This window comes from Anarhichas minor, unplaced genomic scaffold, assembly GCF_050575085.1.
Source record: "Anarhichas minor isolate MPS153535 unplaced genomic scaffold, ASM5057508v1 ptg000029l, whole genome shotgun sequence".
NCBI classification, from domain to species: domain Eukaryota; kingdom Metazoa; phylum Chordata; class Actinopteri; order Perciformes; family Anarhichadidae; genus Anarhichas; species Anarhichas minor.
In genome coordinates, this window is record NW_027466475.1 from 2,504,625 (window position 1) to 2,530,000 (window position 25,376).

The following is a 25,376-nucleotide window of genomic DNA, read 5'->3' on the forward strand; positions in this document are numbered from 1 at the left end:
TTCAATTCATCTTTATTGTTTGATATCTTACAAAAAAGTTACTCCTGATTGTTCGTGCGTTTTCCTACGAAAATCCAGCAACACGCGTCAATTTCTACTCATTACATACACACGGCCCTTTCAAAATAAACTTCTGTCTTCAACAGAAACAACTTAGTTAGGTTTAGTCAACAAAAGTACGTAGTTAGGTTTAGGAAAAGATCGGGAAATAGTTACATATTCGTCGGTACAGTTAAGAACGCTGGATGAGACCAGCCTGGTCTGGTGGCTGTCAGGTGAAGTTTTAGAGAAACTGAACTGAAATGGACGAGTGACTCGGCTCCATAATTGGAGGTTTTGTAGTTTCGTGGTCATGCGGTCAGAGGAACCACTGGACGGTGACATCACACCACCTTCACACGATCAGGCTGTGAGAGCAAGTGATCCACATTATATTACACGACTCTCCTTTAGTCGACTCTGCAGGGTCTTGAAAACATTATGAAAACTGTGAAAAGCAGGTAAATCTATCCTAATTTGTCACTTCATGTCTAATTTCACGACCAATAACTTGGCAGGAAAAGGAGCTGAGGGGTATCCTTATTTCATTCTTTTCCTTTTAATATTTCTGCAAAGAAATTTAAAAAAGGAACACAAGTCCTTAGTTTGTGCACACGTCTCTCTACATGAATAAACATTTCCTGCCTCTACGGAGTTAATTCTTAACACAAAGACAAGGATTTTGACAAGCTAGCGCACATACAGTACATGTTTATGAATGTATGTGTATCTATATGGGAGTAAATCGCTGCTAGAACATTTATTGTTGAATTCAAACATTATTTACATTTAACGCTCATCTTCTGATTCCTTCTTTCTCTCCTCATTCATCTCTCCACACGTCCAGAGTGACGTTCGTCATATAGCTTTCCATCCACCCCCCCCCCCCCCCCCCCCCAAACCCCCCTCCTCTCCTCTCTGCACCCCCCCTCTCCTTCCTCTTCGCTCTTTCAAGGTCCACAGGCTCGACTCCACCTTTTCAATTCGGCTTCCCAGCAGCACTACTTAGTGGGGAGGTAATTGGAACCAGTGCTATCAGTGTGATTGAGGGAGCAAGTGTGTGTGTGTGTGTGTGTGTTAATGTGTAGGGTGTTGGTGAAGCATGGAGCAGAAAGGGGGCCCCCATCACGAAAAAGGGGGTCAAACACATAGAGGAGCATTTCAGCGTGGAGTGGAAGAAAGAGCGAGTTAGAGGGAAGATGAGAGGAGAGGAAAAGGCCGAGCCGAGGCCATGGAGGTTGTGAAAAGATAGGGGCCCATACTGAGATCACACCTGCTCTCTGACACACACACACACACACACACACACACACACACACACACACACACACACACACACACACACACACACACACACACACACACACACACACACACACACACACACACACACACACACACACACACACACACGGGTCACAAGTCATGTGCAAATGAAAGTAACAAGAGCACAACAGTCAGTGAACAATTAAAATAGGGCTGTGTGGTGTTACAGAGAAGCTGGAGATACGCTTACACAAATCATTTCCTGTTTGTATTTTAACTGTCAAAAAATGAACAAAATAAACTTATTTAATAAAAGAGCAGAGTTGTGGATTAAAGATCACATGATCTTCATGGGTTCTGGTTCTGACGGGATGGTTTTATATTTTGTAAAACAATATTATATAGCTTGTTCAGCTTGTGAGTTTTCATATATTCCTGCCTGTAGACACGCAGCACCGATGATTGTTGAAGATGAGTTCATGTTTATGGTTCATTTCAGCGCTTTAAGTTAATATAAAGCCTCTTTAAGACCTTTTAACGCCACATAGAATGTGATTTAATACGTTTCACGATCAAGTGTGAAAGTATGAAGGAAAACCAGAAGATGGCCGATAATCATTTATTATTATTATACATGTGTGGGTTCTTTCCAGCAGTATATATCATTAACTCCTGATGATATAACTAATTAAATTATTGCGTCCTGGCCCCAGATAAATGGTGTAAAATGCCATTTATTAGAGCTGATTATCATGAACCAAAATACATATTATTTACAAACACACATGTTCTCAAGCTTAGAGATTTGATGGATTTAAAAAGGGCACAGATAATTTATAAAAAAGGTGCTTTCTGTGCACTGTTTGCAGAAGAGTGAGTCAGTTTGAACTATCGAATTTGCAAAAATATAAATGTGTAAAATGTATGAATATAAGATCATTAACAAATATAGAAGTGAGGAATTTTAGTTTGGAACTGTTTGGGTATACAGTATAATACAAATACAGTATCTTTTATTTAGTTTCTTTCTTTCATCTTCAGCAGCACGATCTTGCTTTTGATTGTCACTGCTTTTATTTTTTATTTTTTATTATTATTCATATGTGTATTTGATAATAAACTAAATTACCGATTAGGAAATGCGTTTCCTGCTGTAAGTCGCAGCAGTAACAGTGTTTACCAAAGGACTGAAAGTATTCAACAGCACATGAAACAATAAACTGAGTTCATCAGTGTACAGAGTGCTGCCTCCTCTCAGTGGGTGAGTCCATTTGGTCTTTGGTCTCAAGATTTTAAGTATGTTTTAATGCTGAATGAATAATGTATTTACTTATTGACTTATCTCTGGTAAACACAGGATTTAAAGTCGTGCTTTTGTGTAATTCTTTGTGGAGGAACTCAGTTTTACAGATCAGTTGATTAAATCAACTAAATCGTTTGAGTGTTAATCGACTAAGAGTGTCTTTGGTCGAGGACACACACAATAAGAACATTCTGTAATTAATGCTTTTGTTCAAAAAAAAATGTTGAGGAAACTGAATTCATTGCTTTCTAAGAATGTTCACGTCCTGCAGACGCTTTTGTATTTGAGTGAATTTAATTTAACAGAATCATGAAGCTCTCGACGGACTGACTTCTAAACATCCGACTCTGGGTTTTATTCTAACGTCAGAGTCTCACGTTTCTCTCCACTCACCATGAATAAATCTCTGGCTTCTAGATCTACGGCGAGGAGGAAGGCCTTCTCGAAGCGCTGGTGTCTGCGGAGAAAAGGGAGACAGTTGAAGATGAAGCACGACGACATCGTGACAATAAAACATAAACAATCTAAAAACACACGATTGGGAATCAAATGTATGGTGTTTCCTCCTGCACACACACACACACATACATACATACAAAACCGTCTATGATTGAACTGAGAGCAGTGAGTCCTATTATCCAGAATTAAAGCTGGGAGAGAGAGGGAGAGGGAGAGAGAGAGAGAGAGAGAGAGCTGCATCTCCCAGAACAAAAACACCTCAACTTTCTCCGTCTAGAGCCAACATGAAACAAACAAACAGAAGCAGAGAGAGGAGGTGTGTTGGGCTTCCTTCATTTGATGTTGATGGAGAGAAAAAGAATGCAGGTAGGTGATAAGAGAGGAGGAGAGGAGGAGGAGGGATGCCAAACAAAACGCCGCGGCATCGGCTACAGAGGAGGAAGAAAGAAAAGAGGGGGGGAGAGAGAAGCGGGAGGTAGGATGGAGAGCAGCGAGCGTCGGCGTGCTGCAACAACAGGGTCTATTTCAGTCAAACAGACGTTTCAAAGGGCTCTCATGGCAGAAGGGAAAATGAAACAACAGTCTAAACAGGTGCATGTGAGGTGCTTCGTCCTCATGAATGACTCAAAGCTGCACCAGCGAGCGTCACGACGAATCTTCTAAAATAGCAAAAGTGAGCGGCAGATACAGAGGGAATTAAAATGCATCTGCAACGGATGTCATTTTCACAAAGAGCCTCTTCTTTTCTTGGGATGCTTATTGTGATTCTGCGCCCAATAAAATGTTCTTGTTATCCTTAAAATAGTCGGTAAATGTGTGTTTGTAGAGTTTAAAGCAGTTTTGAGTCATCGGTCAGATAATTACTGATCTGTAGCAGGAATCAAGAAACACAAGATGTAAAGAGGAGCGCCGTTTTACAGATCTGTTGATTTTAATCAACTAATTGATTAGTCGACTAAATGAGTGTTAGTTACAAAAGAAGGACAGCCCTCGGAGGACCACACTACTTATGTATGCATTTATGTATTTATGTATCCAAATACATTTAGCCGACCTCGACCTTTCGACTCCCCCCTGAAGAGTTGCGCAAAAGAAGACAAATGTCTCCCTCAGATGATCAAATTAGGACCACAGCGACAGCACAGCGACAGCACAGCGTCGGTGGCGTTACCTGAGAAGGTGGTGAAAAAAGCGGCGGGCGCACTTGCTGATTGGCTCCCTGTACTCGAGTATCACGACATCAGAGAGAGGAGCAGGCGGAGCGTAAAACACACCCAGAGCTGCTTCTAGTTGGGCTGCAGACAAACAACACAAACACACAATAACAATACAGAGAAGACAGAAATATGAAAGAGAAAACTCACATTTACAAAACATAATCATCTCAATGTGAGTAATGAAGTGGTGAAGTTTCATGGTGATATATATTAATTGTTTGACCCTGTTCACCTGTAGAGTCTCTAAATGTCTGTAATGTAACTAAACGTCTCTTTAGGACGTTTCCTCTCAATGAGTTTGTTCTCAGACTCTGATGATAAATCTCCACTTCAGCAGCTCTTACATTCACCAAACTTCACTCTTTCATTCCTCTCTGTGTGCTGAAGGTTCACACAGAGGGGTTTGTTCACACATCACTCAGAGACCCATTTATACATTTATTAATAAAAACATGGAGGAAATAGATGTTTTTGATGTGGCTGTTGACGGTATTTTCTGATTTATGAAGTGACACAAAGATATATCCAAAATTCTCTCTTTAAAAACCTTTGACTCTAATATGTCAACAAAACGCATATTTAATATTACATTTTAGAAAACTTGTAATACAAACAATAATTGTCTTAATGTAAGTAGTCAACTGGGGAAGTTTAATTCTATTTCATCTATTAGTTCAAATGTTCTACTCTTTCCACTTGTAGTGTAAATAATTCTCAAAGTGCCAATTAACAGCAAACGTTGACAAAAAATAATAAATGTAATGCAAGTGGATTAACTTTAGAATATTGTGTCCTCCTCTCTCGTGTCTTTTAACTGGGATTTAATCTGACGTTACAGAACCAGAAACATAAAAAGATAAAACTGTTCTTTGTATTTTCCAGCGGAGGTTTGAGGAACACTAACACCTGAAGGGAAGCGGTGGACCCACCCTCTCTGTCTGCGTTCAGCTGCAGCCTCAGCAGGTGGTTGGTGACTGAGCCGAGGCCTCGGTAGCACTCGTCTCCCATGGTGCTCCAGTCCATGGCCTCCAGGACGCCCAGCGCCTCTTTGACTTGACCACAACGCAGCCGCTGCTGCAGCAGCTCACCGGGACCCATCTGTCCTCCGGTCAGAGCTCCTGTCCAACACAGTCACAGTTTGGTGTTTAGTTTATTAAGAAGAACAAAATACACCAGGATCTCCTTCATCCATGTGACAGTTAGAGAGCAGTGTGATGAAGTATTCTAACATTTATATAATGAAGCGCTGCTGCCTGCTTCTGTCACCTGATGCTTATAAATAAGTAAATAACACAATAAACATGGGTATTATCTGACAAATCAAACACCAATTTTGACTTCACTATTTTTTTCTGGGCCTAAAACAAAACGCAGAACATACAGCCCAGTTCTGTTCCAGGTTTCTTCTCCTATAAGTGGATGAATCAAAGAGCATGGGTCCAGACCTGTTCGATAGGAAAAGCGTCACGAGATAACTTCTGTTTAAATGTGCAAAAACAACAATTTAAACTGATTTTCCATTAATGCGGTGGAGTGCAGCGCTCATCACTGTGTGCTAATATATTTGTGAAGCACTTACTTAAGATAAGTAAGTGTCCAGCGGATCGGTCTAAACTCTGAAGCAGCACTAGATCGGTGAGACTGACATCGACTTGTCAATCAATTAGTGGGGAAGTCTGTTTAATCCCTGGTGTGTGTGTGTGTGTGTGTGTGTGTGTGTGTGTGTGTCTTCATCACCATCTATTTAAATACATCTGAAACACATACAGTATGTATGAGAGGAATGCCACAACTCATTACACCTTTTGACCAGAGGTGACTGATTATGCTTTTGCTTGTGTGTGTGTGTGTGTGTGTGTGTGTGTGTGTGTGTGTGCCAAAGCACATTATGTTGAATAATGGAAGGACGAGGTTTTGTGCTCTTCCCGGTAGTAGAGGTGTCTCGTTCTGTGTGCATTAGCGTGAATGTGCTCGTGTGTTTAATGTCTAGTGTTGAATACCAGAGGTGATTAATGTCCGCTGTGATTGATCGAGACGGTTCAGAGCGAGACACTCGGAGGAATCTCTGACTTCAGCGGGGAGAGGCTGATGTGAGACACCAGACTCAGATACTTGTTGCCATAACAGACGTTTAACTTCTCTGTAACATGAAACGTGAAAGTTTAAAGTGCCATATGAAAGAAACGCTTAAATACACGTAACAGTCTGTATATCAGTCACCTCATGTTAACGTGAATTCACGAAGAAAACATTTCTCTGTTTTTTAAAATTCTTCGTTCATCACGGAGACACGAGAGTAAAACAAAGGTAACACGAGGTGAGTAACTGATATATAAATGGTCATTGAGTGTGTAGTATTCCTTTAGGCTTATATAAGTATTCACTAAACTGAATTTGGACATAGCTGGTGGCTCTGGACAGTGTAGGTGATCACTGACAGCGGTCCTGTCAATGGGCCAGACTGCAGGCAGCCAAAGTCACCACTGACTCTTGTCTAATTAATTGAAGTTGTGTGTGTGTGTGTGTGTGTTTATGTGTGTGTGTGTGTGTGTGGAGGGGGGGAGTTGTTCGAGCAATTAAAATGACAAGCTGGCAATTAGCAAGCCCCCAAATCCCCTTAAGAGTGGGCTAATGTGGCCAATACATCAGCTGAGCGTATGTGTGTCTACGTTTGTGTGTGTGTGTGTGTGTGTGTGTGTGTGTGTCCTTGCGTTGGGCGTTAACGTCTGCTCTAAGCTAACTGTAAGCGGAGACAATGGCTCATTGTGGTGCTGAGGACGAGTCAGTTCACATCTGTCTTCACTAACTTATTTGAACAGCAGTGTCAGACGTACAACAACACGGAGCAGCCTCACGAACAAACAGCAGGACTCAAACCGCCGACACGATGAGTACACGACAAGTACACGACGAGTACGTGACGAGAACACAACGACTACGCGACGAGAACACGACAAGTACACAACGAGAACACAACGAGAACACGACGAGTACACAACGAGAATACGACAAGAACACAACGAGAACACGACAAGTACACAATGAGAACACAACGAGAACACGACAAGTACACAACGAGAACACGACGAGAACACGACGAGTACACAACGAGAACACAACGAGAACACGACGAGTACACAACGAGAATACGACAAGAACACAACGAGAACACGACAAGTACACAACGAGAACACGACGAGTACACAACGAGAACACGACAAGTACACAACGAGAATACGACAAGAACACAACGAGAACACGACAAGTACACAATGAGAACACAACGAGAACACGACAAGTACACAACGAGAACACGACGAGTACACAACGAGAACACGACAAGTTACACAACGAGAATACGACAAGTACACAACGAGAACACGACAAGTTACACAACGAGAACACAACGAGAACACGACAAGTACACAACGAGAACACAACGAGAACACGACAAGTACACAACGAGAACACAACGAGAACACGACAAGTACACAACGAGAACACAACGAGAACACGACAAGTACACAACGAGAACACAACGAGAACACGACAAGTACACAACGAGAACACGACAAGTTACACGAGTACACAACGAGAACACAACGAGTACACAACGAGAACACGACAAGTACACAACGAGAACACGACGAGTACACAACAAGAACACGACAAGTACACAACGAGAACACAACGAGAACACAACAAGAACACGACAAGTACACAACGAGAACACAACGAGAACACAACGAGAACACGACAAGTACACAACGAGAACATGACAAGTACACAACGAGAACACGACAAGTACACAACGAGAACACAACGAGACCACGACAAGTTACACAACGAGTACACAACGAGAACACGACAAGTACACAACGAGAACACGACAAGTACACAACGAGAACACAACGAGAACACGACAAGTACACAACGAGAACACAACGAGAACACGACAAGTACACAACGAGAACACAACGAGAACACGACAAGTACACAACGAGAACACAACGAGAACACGACAAGTACACAACGAGAACACGACAAGTTACACAACGAGTACACAACGAGAACACGACAAGTTACACAACGAGAACACGACAAGTACACAACGAGAACACGACGAGTACACAACAAGAACACGACAAGTACACAACGAGAACACAACGAGAACACAACAAGAACACGACAAGTACACAACGAGAACATGACAAGAACACGACAAGTACACAACGAGAACACAACGAGAACACGACAAGTACACAACGAGAACATGACAAGTACACAACGAGAACATGACAAGTACACAACGAGAACACAACGAGACCACGACAAGTTACACAACTAGTACACAACGAGAACACGACAAGTACACAACGAGAACACGACAAGTTACACAACGAGTACACAACGAGAACACGACAAGTACACAACGAGAACACAAAGAGAACACAACAAGAACACGACAAGTACACAACGAGAACACAAAGAGAACACAACGGATACGGGACAAGACCAAGACGAGAACACGACTCCAAAGACAAAACTAAGGAATGAAGTCTTCTTATAATAAAGAATCTGCTATAAAAACTGTTTTATTGTGGACATTCATTCAGTAAGTCACAGTTTTGTATATTTTGTGCAATCAGCATCCTTTTTAGAAATTAAAATAACAATGAGTGATGAAACACATTATAAGGTGCCAAACTAGTAATTAATCTGGTGGTTTGAACTCAAACTGTTGCCTTGGATTGACTTGACTTAATAAAAGTGTTTTACTTCTTTAAAATAAGAAAGCACACTTGTGCAGTGGAGGTTTTTCTTCTGCTTTAGTACGTAACCATACTACATTATATTTACATGACTAATGCACCCAGTTATCTAATTAAACATCAACAATATTTTCACATCCCCACAGAAAAATTTTCTTTGCATGTCGTGCAGCACGTTCCCCGGTCTGCTCTACCGGTGACGGCCCAGCCGCGGCCAACGTGTGCCCGGATGAGATAACTCGGTGCAGGCGGGAGGGTGAGGGGGGAGGAAGGGGGAGGAAGGGGGAGGAAGGGGGGTGACACCAGGGAGGGCTGCCTCCTATGGAAAAAAAAAAAAAAGAGAGAACTTGGAGCTCGGCCAAGTCTTTCTTCCTCGCCGTCTCCAGACTCACTCCTGTCATGTAGCGGGGCCTTATGAAACAAGGCAATACAGAGACGGAGCGCAAGCAAACAAACAAATGAGTTGGAGTGTGTGTGTGTGTGTGTGCATAGAAGCACAGAAATAGAAGAATACACACATGTGTGTGGGTGAGGGGGGGGGAATTATCACGGAGAAAAGACGTGCAGTGACTTTCTTCATCAAAACCTTGGCAGACGATCAGAGGAGGGGAAGCTATTGTTGGAAGACACCCTCCCCTTTCCCTGTGCACACAGGCAAACGCAGTTGGATACACACAGTCAGTCACACACACACACACACACACACACACACACACACACACACACACACACACACACACACACACACACACACACACACACACACACACACACACACACACACACACAAACACAATCTTCTACCTTCCACCCCCACACTCCTGCTTTCAAACTTCCGCAGAGAGCTGCGTGCCACTGTCACATCTTCTTTCCAAAGTCACAATTAAAGACGCTGAATATGTGCACGAGTGTGTGTGTACGTGCGTATATGTGTGTACAAGTGTGTGTGTGTGTGTGTGTGTGTGTACGAGTGAGTTAGAGGGTGAGGTGGCTGCTACGGAAAAAAAAAACATTTTGATTGGCAAACTTTATCTGGGGGCCCCGAGGGACTGCGCAGCCACTGTAAACGATTTATCGGAAAAATGCATCCCAGAATGCACCTGGGGGGCTCTTGCCCCGGGGCGATTATTGAATGACCTCTGAGAGCGTGACTCCTGCTAACCTTCCCCGCCCGTCTACAAATTAACTTCCCTCAGCAGCGGGGAGGTGAGAGGACGACCTCCGACGTATTTACACAGCGGAGGTTCAGAGTCAGATCCAAAACAGAGGAAGACTCCGACTCTTCATCACGAGGAGGGTGAGGGTTTGTGCTTCAGTTACTATTTGGAATCAGTGCATGTAAAGTACGATTGTAAGGGCGGTTGCTAAAGATGCTGCGATGTATCGGTATTAACGATAACGGTGCTATTTAAGAAATTGGTATCATGTTAATAACACACTTTATAATATCGTGTAAGTAATCCAGCGCCTCTTAAATGAATACAGACTCTCGCTTAATCTCCCTACACTCTTATTCATTCGCCAAATAAGAGACAAAAAGCACAATAAACAAGTTTGACTTTTTACACATTTCCTATCGTGATCAAATTGTGATCTAGAATTCTTTTGGCCACCATTATCGTGTGGTCTAACTCTGATATCGTGACCGTCTTAGGTCTTGATTGTTTGTGTTTCAGCAGCCTGAGGCGGCTTTTTGTGAGAGTGAAGCGCTTTGCGTTGCAGCTTTTGGTTTGCTGAATGCCTCCCGTTCTTCGAGGAGTGCTCTGAACACCTCAAGTTGAAAATAAATTCAACTCAGAGTGGAGAATTGTCGTTCTCATTGACGGATTTACACGACTTTACCAACCGTAGTCATCATGATTCGAGGAAAACAGCAGGAGCCAAATTAGTGTTTGGATGTTATTTCACTGACCTAGTCTGAATCTCAGAGCTGCTAGCGGCCCCCCGTGAAAGGCCAACATCAGCACGCCTCCCTCCAGGCCCGTGGCCCACTGCAGTCCCTCCAGACCTCCACAGCAGCGCAGGTGCTCGGCTAGTCTCAGCGTGGCGGCTGGAGCCACCTCCTCCGCTACCAGTGCCATGCTAACAGGTGCCAAGCCCACATCAAAGCACATCAGCTCCCCCTGCTCTCCCCCTACCAGGACCACGGCCCCGGCAGGGTGCCAGGCCAGGAGGGTGGGCTGCACGGGGCAGGAGGCCAGCAGAGAGACACCCCGTCGCTGGTCGTACAGCACCAAGGAGGAGTCGGCGAGGCCCAGGAGGAGCGTGGTCTCAGAGGGGTGACGCGAGCAGGAGACGGGACGGGACGGCAGCGGGATGCGGGTGACGGACAGGCGGTGCAGGCGCCCTCGTGCACATTCGTAGACGCAGGCGTCGGCCCGGGACCCCTCTGTGAATCCGGGGCCTGGTGCAGGAAGCTCCACCGTCAGCAGCTGGTAGGGCTGGAGAACGCTGAAGCGGCAGTCCAGAGGGTTTCCTTCAGTCCGGAGGGAGCCGAGGACCTTTGAGAGGGAGAGGATGAACAGAAGAAGACGAGGGTTTCAGAGAGTCTGATGAACATTCTCCCTGTGAATCTGATCTGATCCAACAATAATAATCTTTAGTCCTGGAGTGACCATATTTTCCTCCTAATACTTTATGTTAGAGGGAGGATTCAGCCAGCATCCCCTCAGTAGTTTAGCATCACTAAACATTGTATGAATAGAACTTGATCTCGTCATTTTGTTCTCGTCTTTACACGTTCTACTATTTGGGAATTGGAAGATGCTGAGTACTGCAGATGAAGAAACCTGTTTTTGAATAAAAGAAGGAAGCAGAAGGATAGAAAGAATATGTGAGAGAAAGACAGAGAAGCCCCTCAAACCCCCCCGGAGATGGAGGAAATAGAGCCTTCCACTTCCCTTCATAAACACCAGGCTGTCAATCAAGACGGCTAATGATAAGAGCTCCGTTTTAACTCAAGGTCAACAACATCTTCTCCCCGAGCATGCCACGGCTTTGGCACCCCGGCGATAAACAACTTGCTCTGTTTACCTGCGTGAGTGAGGAGCCAAGAGCTCAACGCTACACATGGTGACAAGAACGGGAAAGAGGATGATACATGGAGAAAGCTTGGCGTTATTAAACCAATGGTCAAAATACAGAAGTGAGATTATTCGCTCCTGGACCACAACCAGGTGGAGGGGGCCGCTAAGCGCCGACACTGATGGAGAAAGGCCGTGTCACGGGTGGTGCTGTCGATAAAAACACCCACAAGGAACCGGGAACAGTAGGTGGATGACAGGAGACGTCAGCCTTCAGCTAAACAGCAACCCAGCAGCTCCACAGCCGCTAACAGAGCTTTATAGGAGGGATTTCACCTCACCAAAGCCTCTATCAGAGCCCTGCATTGACCGTGGCAGCTTTGGCTAAATGAGCCCATTTCTTTTCGCCGTGTTGACAGAAAGAAGGATCGCCTGCCTGCCTTCCTTCCTTTCCTTTTCCCCAAAGCTGCCCAGCCCAGTATTTTGGCAGGCATTGCCAAAAAGGGACTTAGAGGGAGGAAGGTTTTTTTTTTTTTGCTCGTGGTCTACAGCAGGAGAGAGAAGCAGATGACTGTCCTCCTGAAAGCTTCTTTTTTCTTCTTTTCTCCTCTCCATAATCCTCCAGAGCTAGCTCCTGCTGCTCCCCAGGGGATGGGTGCTGTGTGTTTTCGTGAGGGGCGGGGTGTACCCTTCGGGATGGGTGCGGTTCTCTGGAGAGCTTCATGTCTGCAGGGACAAAGTGACACACGCATTAAACAAACGAGTATCCATCGAGTCCACCAATGAACTGAATATAAGACGTGGTCACCGTGACGTCACCATTGGTTTGTTCTGCATTTTGGCTGCGCCATGCTGGTTTTAGCCGTCGCCATCTTGGTTGTAAACTGTCGCCATCATGTTTTTTGTCCGTCTTCAACTTAGTTTTTAGACTCCCATCTTGCTTGTTGGCAGTCGCCATATTGTTTTTTTGCCGTTACAATCTTGGTTTTTGGTCGTCGACATCTTGTGTTTTTGCAACCAGACGTGACACGAGAGGGTAGAGCTAAGCTAATTCCCAGACCAGACAATGCTGTGGTAGCGACCTGTCAATCACCGTGTAGCCCCGCCCTAAAGCATCCCCTGCTTTATGGTCTGTTTGACTCTAAATGGACCATAATGTACTAAATGAACATCATGCTGTATTGAAGAAGACTTGAAACTAGAGATTGAGACCATAAACTCATGTTTACAATGTTTACTGAGGTAATAAATCAAGAGAGAAGTAGAGTCATTTTCTCATAGACTTCTATACGACCAGAGGAGTCGCCCCCTGGTGGTCATTAGAGAGAATGCAAGTTTCAAACAATTCAGCAATGACTTCCCTTGTCAGATCTTGAGAGTTTGCTTCCTGAATCCATCACACAGAATGCTGTCGCGGGAATCAAGACCTACTTCCATTCCACAAGCCCTCCTGACTGACCCCCCAACCACATCTCATCCTCTCAGCGTTTCATCTCGTGCCAGGCTTGTTAGTGCCCGCTGCCCGCTGTGCCAGGATGCCACCGTGGCACCATCGAGGATGAAGAGCAGCTGATTCAGCTCTGCTTCCCCTGATTGGTGACCCCGTGAAGGAGAGGGGGGGGGAAGACCAGCGAAGAGTAAAAGAGCTGCAACAGCCAACATTTCAAAGAGCTCAAGCTTTTATTTTGACACATCCTGAAAACACAAAAAACATGTAAGATAATGGAGAATGAACGGATAATGAACCCGTGTATGACTTCTCAGACTCATGTCCTCGACTGTAGTTCAATTCACTGATAAATCATTCCACGGTCTAGACCACAAACAGGTATTTACTCCATTATACAGTGGAAATTTGATCAAGTTAATGATATTTTTTCACATCAGCCCTTCAATCGATAAAAGGCCTTTCCTTGCAGGTCGGCTCCATATAAAGTAAAGAGCCTGAAACGTCAATGCATTGATTGATGTTACTTGGATGTTTATAGAAACAGACATTTTATTAATATATAAGAAACTCCTTAATCTTATAATCAGCAAAATGTTTACACAGTTCAGTTTAAGATTCAGATTTTAGATATTTATACACAGAACTCCTTCAACCTGAATGTCTACTCTCTTTGCCTTTTGAGTGTTTCACAAAAGTGCAATATTTATTTAAAAAAAGGTTTATAAATCTCAATAGAAAAAGCAGAGCACAAACTGCATCTCGCAGTCTTTTTACAGTCACAACATTTATTGCTGTCAGCACTGCAGCGTTTTGACTCCGGGTCACTTTTTAAGGCCTCGTTTTACATTCTGTGTGAACCGAGCAAAGGCAAGCAAAAGGCCCCTGAAGGCAACACAGCTGATTAGGAGATTAGAGCGCTGGCACTCACGACTTTCAGGGTTATAAAGTCTGAGTCTTTCCAAACATAAAACTGCAAACACTCATGCTGCCGTAAGCATGAGACGACACGAACATCGCATGAATGATGACATATAGATTCATCTGCAGCTGATATATGGACTTTAATATAAGAGTATGAGAGAGAGTATGTGAGGACAGTTTTTGATCTTATAAGACTGAAGCTCAAAGCAACAATTTGCACCCCTGTTTTACAAACTGCCACCTGAATAAAGTCCAATAAAAACACACTTTGGATGTCAAAACAACAGCCAGTCTTTAAAAGAAGTGAGAGAGAAAGGACTTCTGCATGTGTCACATGTTACTGTATCGGCTGGTTCTGAGAGCATGAAATAGAAAAATGATGAATAAGGTCAAGAGAGGGAGTGAAAGGATGTGCAAGAGAGACAGAAAGAGAGAGAATGGATGTGAGTAAAGAGAGAGAGATGGAGGGTGAGACTTGGAGAGAAAGATGCAAAAAGGAGAACAGAGAGAGAGAAAGAGAGAGACAGAGAGGGAGAAAGAGAGAGACAGAGAAAGAGAGAGAGAGAGAGAGAGAGAGGCCTCTAGTAAGTAGCTTTCTCCTGGTTATTGGTTTCAGTGACTGGTCAAAACTATTCTTCTCCATTCTTCTTGTCTCCCTCTCTTTCTCTCTCTCCCTCGTCGGCACCTTTTCTCCCCCTCCGTGGCGTGAAAGATAAAGCGGACGGGCCCAACTGTGTGGCTGGCCCTTGTTCACAGCAGTGGCCTTTTGAAGCCAATTTTCCAGCTCACGGAGCAGAGAAAGACAGGGAGAGACGGGTAGAGAGAGACGGAGGGACTCGGAGGAGAGTCGAGGGATGAAGGGAGGGATTGGGGGAGGTAGAGGAGGTGGGGGGGAGGACTGGGAAGTTTTTAGGTGTGTGAATCAGGGTTACTGTTGAGGTACTGATGTGAGAAACCAAAAAATATTCCTCACACCTTAACTGCCATAATTTGGTACCACTGAACATGATTGTAGCACAGAAGAGATGACTGTTCACTCGACCCGAGCCGTGGAGGCAGTGGGATCTTTTGTTTTACAAAGCGGTGGAGCTTTGGGGTAATTCTGCACTTTGGATTCAACACCCGACTCTTCACTGCATTGCTGAACATGTGCAGTTCTGCACATTAAGACGGAAAATTACCAATTTTAATGTAGCTTCTAATGCACTCTTAATCGTAGCAGCTGTGGAGGAGATGAAGTACAGATTGAATTATTCAATTATATATTAATTATATATATTCCTTCTATATGAACTATTTCATGTTTTGCAAAAAAGACAAATTCCTAAAGTCACTAATAATTAAAAACCGACAGAAATCACAGGAATGCAGATCAAACGAGTGGAGAGAAACTGTTTGGTGACAGATAACTGGATAGTCACGCGCTTTAAAAAACACAAACAAAACATAAAACGGTATGTTCGCAAACATCAATGCACACATACAATCATAAAAAATTAAAAAAGCACGAAAACATTCATCTGGTGTTTTCTTTTCATTCAGATTATTAAATTCCAGGAACAGGTTTGTGTGTGTTTGTGTTGAGGGAAGCATGAAGGAAGGATGATTAAAAATGTTAACTGGATGCATAAAAATGAAGTATGTATGTGCCCCCCCCCCCCCCACCCCCATGCATGCCGTGGCTCCACTTATCAGTGTGAGGAAGAGGAGGTGGTGGTGGTGGTGGTGGGGGGGTGGTCTTAATACAAATTAAGACCACATAGGGAAAGAAATCAGACTTTTTTAAATGCCGAGAGACTGGCTAGAAAATTGGCTTAGTGCTGCAGATAGCGAACGGAACAAAAGGAACATATATATGAGCTTGAAGTGATTGAAGTAGCTGGCGTCTCCCGATGTGTGCCCGGCGTTTGATTCCCGCCACGGCTCTTACATAAACTGCTCGCTTAATTTCACACTGCGCATCATGAAAAATGACAACAAACGCTTTCATTAGAGCGCGATGCCGCAGCCCCGCGAAGAGACTTTAATGTTCCTGAAGCGTGGAGGAAGGAAGGAAGGAAGGAGGAGAGGAGAGGAGGATGAGGAGGAGGTGTGTGTGTGTGTGTGAGGATGGGGGGTGAAGGAGACATAGAGAGAATAAACTAGGTGAAGGAGTGTGATAAATGTGAAGAGCATTCCAAAAAACAAGAAACGGCGAACAGCTTTACTTATTTCAATATTCATGTGTACCCCCCCCTCAATTCTCTCCTCCATGAATTTGTTTTCCTAGCATGCAATTGGTAACGCTCTCTCTCTCTCTCTCTCTCTCTCTCTCTCTCTCTCTCTCTCTCTCTCTCTCTCTCTCTCTCTCTCTCTCTCTCTCTCTCTCTCTCTCTCTCTCGTGGTGAAACGTTCTGCATGTTCTTACCGATGAAGCACCGTACGAGGAGTATAGAGTTAAGCCCAGTTCGGTATCTTTTTTTTTTGGGGGGGGGGGGGGGGGGGGGGGGGATCTTTCATCTGCTTTTTGGCACGAGGACAATCCTACGGTGACACGGAATCGGGTCACGGGTGACGTTTTTTGCCAGAGGCCACGAGGATGTGTGCGTCTTAAGATGCGTGTGTGTGTGTGTGTAGGCGTTCTCCTTCACGCTGTACCACAGCTTAGCTTCCTCCCTTCTTATTTCAGATGGTGATGCATGGAGGTGCAACACGGAGGTGCCACCCTTGAGGTGACTTAACACGCCGTCCCCAATCCCATCCAGCACAACACAGGCCTCCCCATTCAAAACAGCAGCTTTGTTGCCTCTTTCACTGTGTGTATAAAAACATATATAAAATAAACAGCGGGAGTTATGATTTGTTTACTGGGCTTCAAACACCGCAGTAAAGGTATTAGAAATCCTTTTAAGACAGGATTTCTTATTCACGGTCACTCATGGAACTTTATGCTTTGCTCGGTCTCATTTCTTACTTGTTTACCGTATTTAATCATTACAGTTATAGTTAAATTAATCTGAGCTTGTTCTCTATAAAGTCTTGTGAAACGTGCCTATAATGAGAGCTGATGTTAAAAAATAGATTGATTTCATTTGAAAGAGACAGGAAGTAGGATTTTCCGTGTTTTATGCAAGAAGAATAACAGTATCAACAGATAAAGGTGGCAGAAATTACAACAAGCAACAACCCAAACTCTATCTTTTAAGAAACAAATACATTTTACAGACTCATTTTTGTTTTTTAGTGAAAAAAAAAAATCAAACAATCTTAATTACTGTCAGGTAATCATACTTGATAAGGTCCTCCTGCATGAATATAGAATAATGAATAAGAAAATAGAAACTAACTGTATATTAAAGCCAGGCTCTATTTTTCACTTCTGCACCATCTTTTTCAAGTCACTCGAGACAATATTCATGATTATCCCGATAACGGAAATTTACCAGCATCAACTAATTGTGAGTTTATTATTTTTCGTTGGATGAAATCCTTTTTTAATCCTTTATACTTTAATTTCGGGCAGCAACTCGCTCCCAAACAATCCACCATTTTCTCACCAAACGGGAAACTTTTCCCTCCGAGTCTGAAGGTGAGAGGATCAAAACCAGAATCGGTGACAAGAACATATTTAAGTTAATGCCACGAATATTGACTCCAGTCTCGCTCCAGTTGTAAGAAAGAAAACCACAGTTTGTTGCATCCCCACAGCGACCAGACAAGACTCCACGGGGACAACGTCAAAAACCTTCTCCAAGTCTTGAAAACGTTGTCCCTGCCCTTTTTATGTGTGTGTGTGTGTGTGTGTACCTTGAGGCCTTCAGCAGGCGAGCAGCTGAGCAGCACCAGGTTGTTCCTCTGCGTGTTTGTGGGGGTCCAGGTCCACGGCTCGTCACCGGGCTCGTCCAGGTCCCACCAGCAGAGCGCCACATCCTGCAGACGGTTGAGGCGCACCTGTCTGCGGAGCCTTCGGCCACGCCCACTGGCCTCCACACACACCACCTGGACACGCAAACACACACAGAGGAGAGAGGATGCATCTAGAATAAAGTGGCAGTCGACACACACGCATATCTTCTTGTAGTGTCTTAGTGATTCATTTGGATTTACACACCTGAGGGCTCTGAAACTTAACCCCAAATATCACTCATGTCCTTCCCCCATCTTGTTTTTTTGTTGTTGTTGATGTCTAAGGTTGTTTTTCATCTTCCATTATTAATGTGTGTGTGTTTTTGTTCTGTCGGGGCTCGTTGTTTTAGTGATGTGCATATTTTTTGGGAAGGTCTGCCACGCTCTACGGGCCACAACAAAGAGACGCACAGTAATGAGCTCTCGCAACGCTTGAGGGCGCGCGCACACACACACACACACACACACACACACACACATGCATGATGCATGATGCATGCACACAAATACACATGTACATACATGTAGAGGCACTGGTATGAAAAAGTGCACACGCTTTTTTGCAGACACACACACACACACACACACACACATGATTAAACAAACGGTGCTCCATCCAGAAGCACTTTTAACGCAGGTGAAATTGCAGGTCTTACTCTGTGACCCCGGCTTTCATGCACACCACGGCTCATTCCTCCTCCACACACACACACACACACACACACACACACACCAGGCCTTTCATACACTCTTTATCTCCAGTCACACTCACTAACACAATGAACCAGCTACCAGAGACGATGGCCAACACACACACACACACACACACACACACACACACACACACACACACACACACACACACACACACACACACACACACACACACACACACACCCTCCGTCGTACGCGGTAATACAGACATTTATTTTTAAAAACAACGGTTTAAAAGCAAAGCAACATGCAGACATTAGTAAATCGACAAGCTGGAGAGTTCAGTGGTCCATGTCTGCCCCTCCTGCCCCCTTGAGAGGGGTTTGGGTTTGGGGGGGGGGGGGGGAGATCTGCTTTGGACACAAAATACAGAGATGAATTTAAATGATGGAAGAACATCTGATGATAAAGAGAACAAAGAGTTGCCCCAAACAGCTGAACGGGAGATCACTGACAGATGAGAAATGGAAAAGAAGAAGAAGAAGAAAATATCTAAAAATGATTGGGTTAATAACACACTATCTACCCCCCCCCCCCCCCCCATCCCAAACCATCTCTTCTAGTTTTTTTTTCCTGCTGGCGTTTGCTGGTCAGCAATAATCAAAAACCACTTTCTGTGGGCCGGATTAGTTTAGCCTACCCCCCCCCCCCCCCCCCCTCTCTCTCTCTCTCTCAACGCCCCCCCCCACACTCTCCCTTCTCCAGCTTAGCCCACTGGACCAGGGCGATGTGCATGTGTGTGTGTGTGTGTTTGTTGTGGGGGATGGGTTAGTTGTGCACACGTGTACGTCGCAGGTTGCATGCACATGCATTGACAGAGGTGTGGGGGTGGTGGTGGTGTGTGTGTGTGTGTGTGGGGGGGTCTTATCAGGACTCTGCTTCTGGAGACAGACGCACAGTAGCAACGATTGCTTTTATACACACTAACATGAACGCGCACACACACACACACACACACACACACACACACGCCTCAACAAAAGGGCCTGGCAGTAATGTGATAATGCCAGGGTTAGCGGTTAGCGGTTAGCCAGCTAGCACAGTGTAGTTTTGTTTTGGAGGAGGGACGGCATTTAATGAGACCTGCTGCTAACAGCTAGAGGAACACCACCCGATCAGACGGCCTCACTATACGCACCTTTAAGAGAGAACAATGGACGAACACGGGAAACACGTACACAGTGAATGTAAAGACGTAAAAGTAGAGCTAGATTATTTAACAGCCAATAGTCATAGTGGACGATCCAGCCATAGACTGTATATGAGAAGTGGACGTAGTCGTCGAGACGTCACCCGTTGGTTTGTGGACTGATGTTTGGAAGCCTCGAGTTCGACATTTTGCCCGTCGCCATCTTGAGTTTTTCGGCCGTCGCCATCTTGGGGTTTTGCAACCGGTGAGCAGAAGTGACCATATCTGGACTGAGGAGGAGTGACGTAGAGACGCCGTATACGTCTCTGGTAGAGACCTGTCAATCACTGTGTAGCCCCGCCCTAAAGCATCCCCTGCTTTATGGTCTGTTTGACTCTAAATGGACCATAATGTACTAAATGAACATCATGCTGTATTGAAGAAGACTTGAAACTAGAGATTGAGACCATAAACTCATGTTTACAATGTTTACTGAGGTAATGAATCAAGAGAGAAGTAGAGTAATTTTACCATGTTTATAATAGATGTTTTCATGATAAACATTAATCTATGTCGCCTTTTAAAAGAACATGTGACTGAATTGTACTACTTGTATTTCAGTACCTGATAAAACATGAAAAAAATACGATAAAAAACCTTTTGGAAATGTTGGACAGCGATACGTTAACACGTTTCTTCTCTGGCTCTACTTTCTCCATCACTGCGTTTCTACTGTACCTTAATTTCAGAGAGAGACAGTTTCTCTGTTCGCCTGCCGGTCTCTGGGGAGTCCTGGTTCTTCTGGTTGAGGTGGACTGCAGCCACTTGGCTCTGCTCCAGGAAGGACAGCAGAATCAGCCTATCGCTGAGCACCGCTGGGAATGACATCACCACAAATGTCACCGAAGACAAACAAAAACAACAGCACGTTGACGAGTTCACCGTGTCCTTAAATATCAACACCTTCCATCTGTGTTTTTATGAAAAACATGAAGCCTTGAATCAGGATACAGGAAGCAATCTAAATAAAAGGAGAACAAACATTCATGGATGGATTAATTGGTCAATGTGGGACCCAGAACTTTAACTTTCATGGAGACTACAATCTCAGAATCTTACATTTAAGAGGAATGAATTCACCGTTTGAGTTTATCGAATTACAGTTACTGGTTCTCCGGTGCCTAAAGTTGTATTTTCAATTGCTTCATATCCCTAAAAACTACACAACCTAAGCTCAAAGGTTTTGTAAGTCATTATAATTCATACAAGTATTGAAATTGTGTCATTAATTAGAAATATACAAAAATCTTGTCATCAGATGTGACTAAATAAAACACACAAAGCATGTTGATCCATAAGATTTCTAAATGTAGAGATATGAACAAAATACCCATGAGTTATTTGAGTTATGCACGTTTTCAGAGTAAAGGTATCGATAGTTTCATCTGCAATAGAAAGTATTTCCTCAGTGCCTGCATTGGTATTTGTTTGCATAATTACATGCTGCACATAATGTCATCACGAGTCCATAACGCTGGCGACGCAAAAGGCAGAAGCCTCAGCTTTCCACTGCAGAAGAAAGAATGCTGAAGCTGTGATGATGTTTCATTTGAAATGGATTTAAACAGCATCATGCAAACAACAACCTCCCGCGGTCCGTTGTTAAAGGGTTGAAAAAGGTTTAGTCGTTTCTAACTGTATTCACAGTGTTGAATGGTCTCCCCTGGTTAACATTTCATCCTCACTTTTGAGACTGTGATTTGGTTGTGTACTTTTATTTTGAAGGTTCTGTGTTGGAGGCTCCATCCCTCACTGGATAACTGATAAAGATTATATATAAGAGTAATGTATAACTACGTTTTCCACACATTCTGCAGATTGATTGACTGAAGGACGCTCAACATTCACACAGTTGATGGGAACATAAATTCACGTAATGGTTTCATGGAAACACAGCAGAAGTTTTACGGCATTAAATCCTGTGTTTTCTGTGTTTCGTGAATGTTTTTGTTGCTCTTCTGATGGGAAACAACATCAACAAGCTCTTTTCTCTGACGTCTGTGCACTCGACAGTGACATTTCTATTCTGATAATGTTTTCTAAATGTTCTCCTCGATGTTTTTACGTCATTTTACTGCAGAAAACATTTATCATTTCCCCCGTCGTACCCGTAGTATTTAGTTTTGATTAGTTTGGAGTGGGAGGACAGAAGTGTCGGTCTTTGTCCCTCTCTCCTCTCTCTTACTTTTTCTTTCCCCGTCACTTAATTTCGTCTGCATCCTCTCTTCTCCTCTCTGCTGCCTCCTGGATTCTTTGTAGAGCACTGGAGGCTCTGAAGGCCTTTTTGTGGTAGAAGAACACACTTGATCCTGTTCAACTCTTCAGGAGCTGCATGGAAACGCCGATTAGCAATTAAGCCCCCCTCTCCTTCAAATTAATCTGTTTATGAAACCAATTAAATGGAAAGGAGGGGAGGGGGGTTGTTACACATGTCTCTCAGATATCCTGCTTTGAGTTGAACGAGTAAGGCTGCACCCCGAGATTTAGAAATCTAACCGCCAATTAAGCGTGGCGTGTGTGTGTATTTATAAACGTGTCGGTGTGATTACACTTCAAATCATCCTGTTGTGTGTAAATTTCAAATTAATATGCAAATAGTCACGAGGGGAAGTGTAACGTCGCTTGAAAAATGCAGAAAAACGAGCATCTTAAATCAGGTCAATAGAGTCGGTGTGTCCTTATTATTAATAATAAAACTGGTTCAAAGCTTAAACATTTACAGCCATTAACGAAGCCTCGGCTTTCCGAAACAACGTTTTAATGCAATAGTAAGCGTCTTTGTACTAGATTACAGACAAATCAAGTTAAATGCAGTTTTGTATTGATCTCTATGGGTGTCTATGAACGGGATTAGGTTTAATCCCATTCATTCCCAAATGAAGGAGGGGATACGAAAACCAGACTGTGGCCCAATCTGGGACCAGGTGGCTGATTTGGCATTAAGGGCCAGACCTTCATGACCCACCCCGATACACGGTCCAGACACACACACACACACATTCATATTTACCCTCAAGACACACACACACATGCACAGATTGCGACATTCATACATGCAAGCCTGCAACCATTCTTTATACATTCTCAGTTACACACACACCCACAGGCATAAAACAAACCCACCACATGTTACAGCACACACACACATTCTCTCTCTCTCTCTCACACACACACACGGTCGCCTAAATCCATTTAATGCCATCTCCTCAGCAGCATGTTGACATAAGAGGCCAATGGGCTTAACCAAAGCACATTTAAACACGGGTAAATGAAACCGGCTATGAAAAATCACTTAAGGATGCTTAATCGCGGAGCATATGCGCAGCTTGGCCCAGCCGTCGGCCAAAGGCAGCCGGTAATACTTTGATGGCGTAAAATATGTGTAATCTGCCGCTCCGACTGATGCAATCGGAGCTCTGGAAGGTAACCGGTAAAGTTTAAGAGAGGAGCCAGCTTCGTCACAAAAACAGATCTGGCTGTCGTTGCTTGTTGTCTCTGAGGGACAAACACGCAGCAAGGCCTCACATTCACATTCACATGAATCCATGGAAGAGGATTCTCTTCAGCATTCAGATACTGCAACCTTTTTATGAAGTTGACAAATCCTGTTCCAGAAAAATGGAAAAAACGAATTCACCGTCTGTGACTTACATTTGAATTCAAGATTTGACGAGAGCTGAAAACGAGTGAGACATCTCGCGTTCTTCTCTTCTTTGCTCAGAGCTGCACATGCTCAGTAGCGATCGGGCAGGTGGTGTGTTCATGTTTTAAGAAGGGTTTCACTTGAGTCAGGCCTTAAAACAAATGGCAGCAATCCCGTCACATCCACACAGGTTCAGTATAAGGTGTCAGTCGGCAGAGCGGGTCGTTTATGGCCACGAGGTTGGCGGTTCGATTCCCCGGCTCTTACTGTCTGCATGTTGAAGCTCACTGCTTCTTAATGCTTAGGATGCTACATGCAGAGGTCAAGTGTCATGCAGGTAACAATTGTAATAAAGTTTATATTTTTGTTTTAATAACGCACAGATATCGGATCCGTACTCGGTATCAGCAGATACGCAAATTCATGTATCGAAACATCTCTAATCAATGGATTATGAAAATAATCCTGAGTAGCAACATTATCTGACATTGACGTAAATAAATGCATACAGACAACAAGTAGACACTTCTACCGAGCATATGTCACAACACCACACACACACACACACACACACACACACACACACACACACGCACACACACACACACACACACACACACACACACACTTTCACCAGTCAAAACTTGACTTTAATTTGTAAACTGTTTCCGTAATTGTACGTTGTGAATATGTTTGTCGGTGTGATCTGGTCTGGTACTCTACTCTAATTGTCTGAAACTAATTTAACAAGTGACAGATGTAAGAACAACCCCCCCACCCACCCTAACCCCCAGCAGACACACACACACACACACACTCACAATCCCCGGAACCCACCCTCTCACAACCATTACTCTAATAATTACTGCCTCTGAGGCTTTGAATGGAGCGCAGCGGGAGGTGAGTGGGTGTGTGTGTGAGTGTACCTCTGTGTGTGTGTGTGTGTGCGTGTGTGTTCAAGTCTCTGTGTGTCTGTAAATGTGAGCGAACATACAGTAAGTGCTTGTTGGTCTATGTAAAAGAAAAAAAAAGTCTGTAATTATAAATATATATGTGTGTGTGTGTGTGTGTGTGTGCGTCTCTGAGAGTGTGTGTGTGTGTGTGTGTGGGTGTGCGCACTACAGGGGCTTTATCAGGTGTCTGGAGACCCCGGACGGAAGCAGGGAGGGCGGTGTTATGAACAAATAATTGATACAGAAAGAAAGAAATAATTAGCAGATTTGGGCCGGTGTCCACGGTCCCTTATTCTCTCCTGGCAGGTCTGCAGAGCGAGGGAGTGCAGTGTGTGTGTGTGTGTGTGTGTGTGTGTGTGTAGGTGTGTATCTGTGTGTGTGTGAGAGGGGGGGCGGTACTCCCCGGAGGAACGCACGATGGAGGGAAAAACACTGATGGATGCTCTTAAGGGAAGGCCCCTGGACACACAGCACAAAAGGATTTGCCCGTAATTAGCTGGCAGAGTCGCCTCGCTCACCTGTGGCACCTGTTATGTGTGTGA

At 44.1% G+C, this 25,376-nt stretch overlaps 1 protein-coding gene across 1 annotated transcript in view; it reads right to left on the minus strand.

Annotated features, from left to right (window-relative positions):
• wdpcp (WD repeat containing planar cell polarity effector) overlaps positions 1-25,376 on the minus strand; it is a 55,621-nt gene that overhangs the window by 17,987 nt on the left and 12,258 nt on the right. The window contains exons 7-12 of the mRNA XM_076104190.1: positions 20,917-21,053; positions 18,237-18,428; positions 10,969-11,557; positions 5,214-5,402; positions 4,239-4,362; positions 3,002-3,065 (exon numbers count right to left, since the gene is read on the minus strand). Of these exons, the coding sequence (XP_075960305.1) occupies positions 3,002-3,065; positions 4,239-4,362; positions 5,214-5,402; positions 10,969-11,557; positions 18,237-18,428; positions 20,917-21,053 (1,295 nt within the window). The remainder of the gene's footprint in view (positions 1-3,001; positions 3,066-4,238; positions 4,363-5,213; positions 5,403-10,968; positions 11,558-18,236; positions 18,429-20,916; positions 21,054-25,376) is intronic.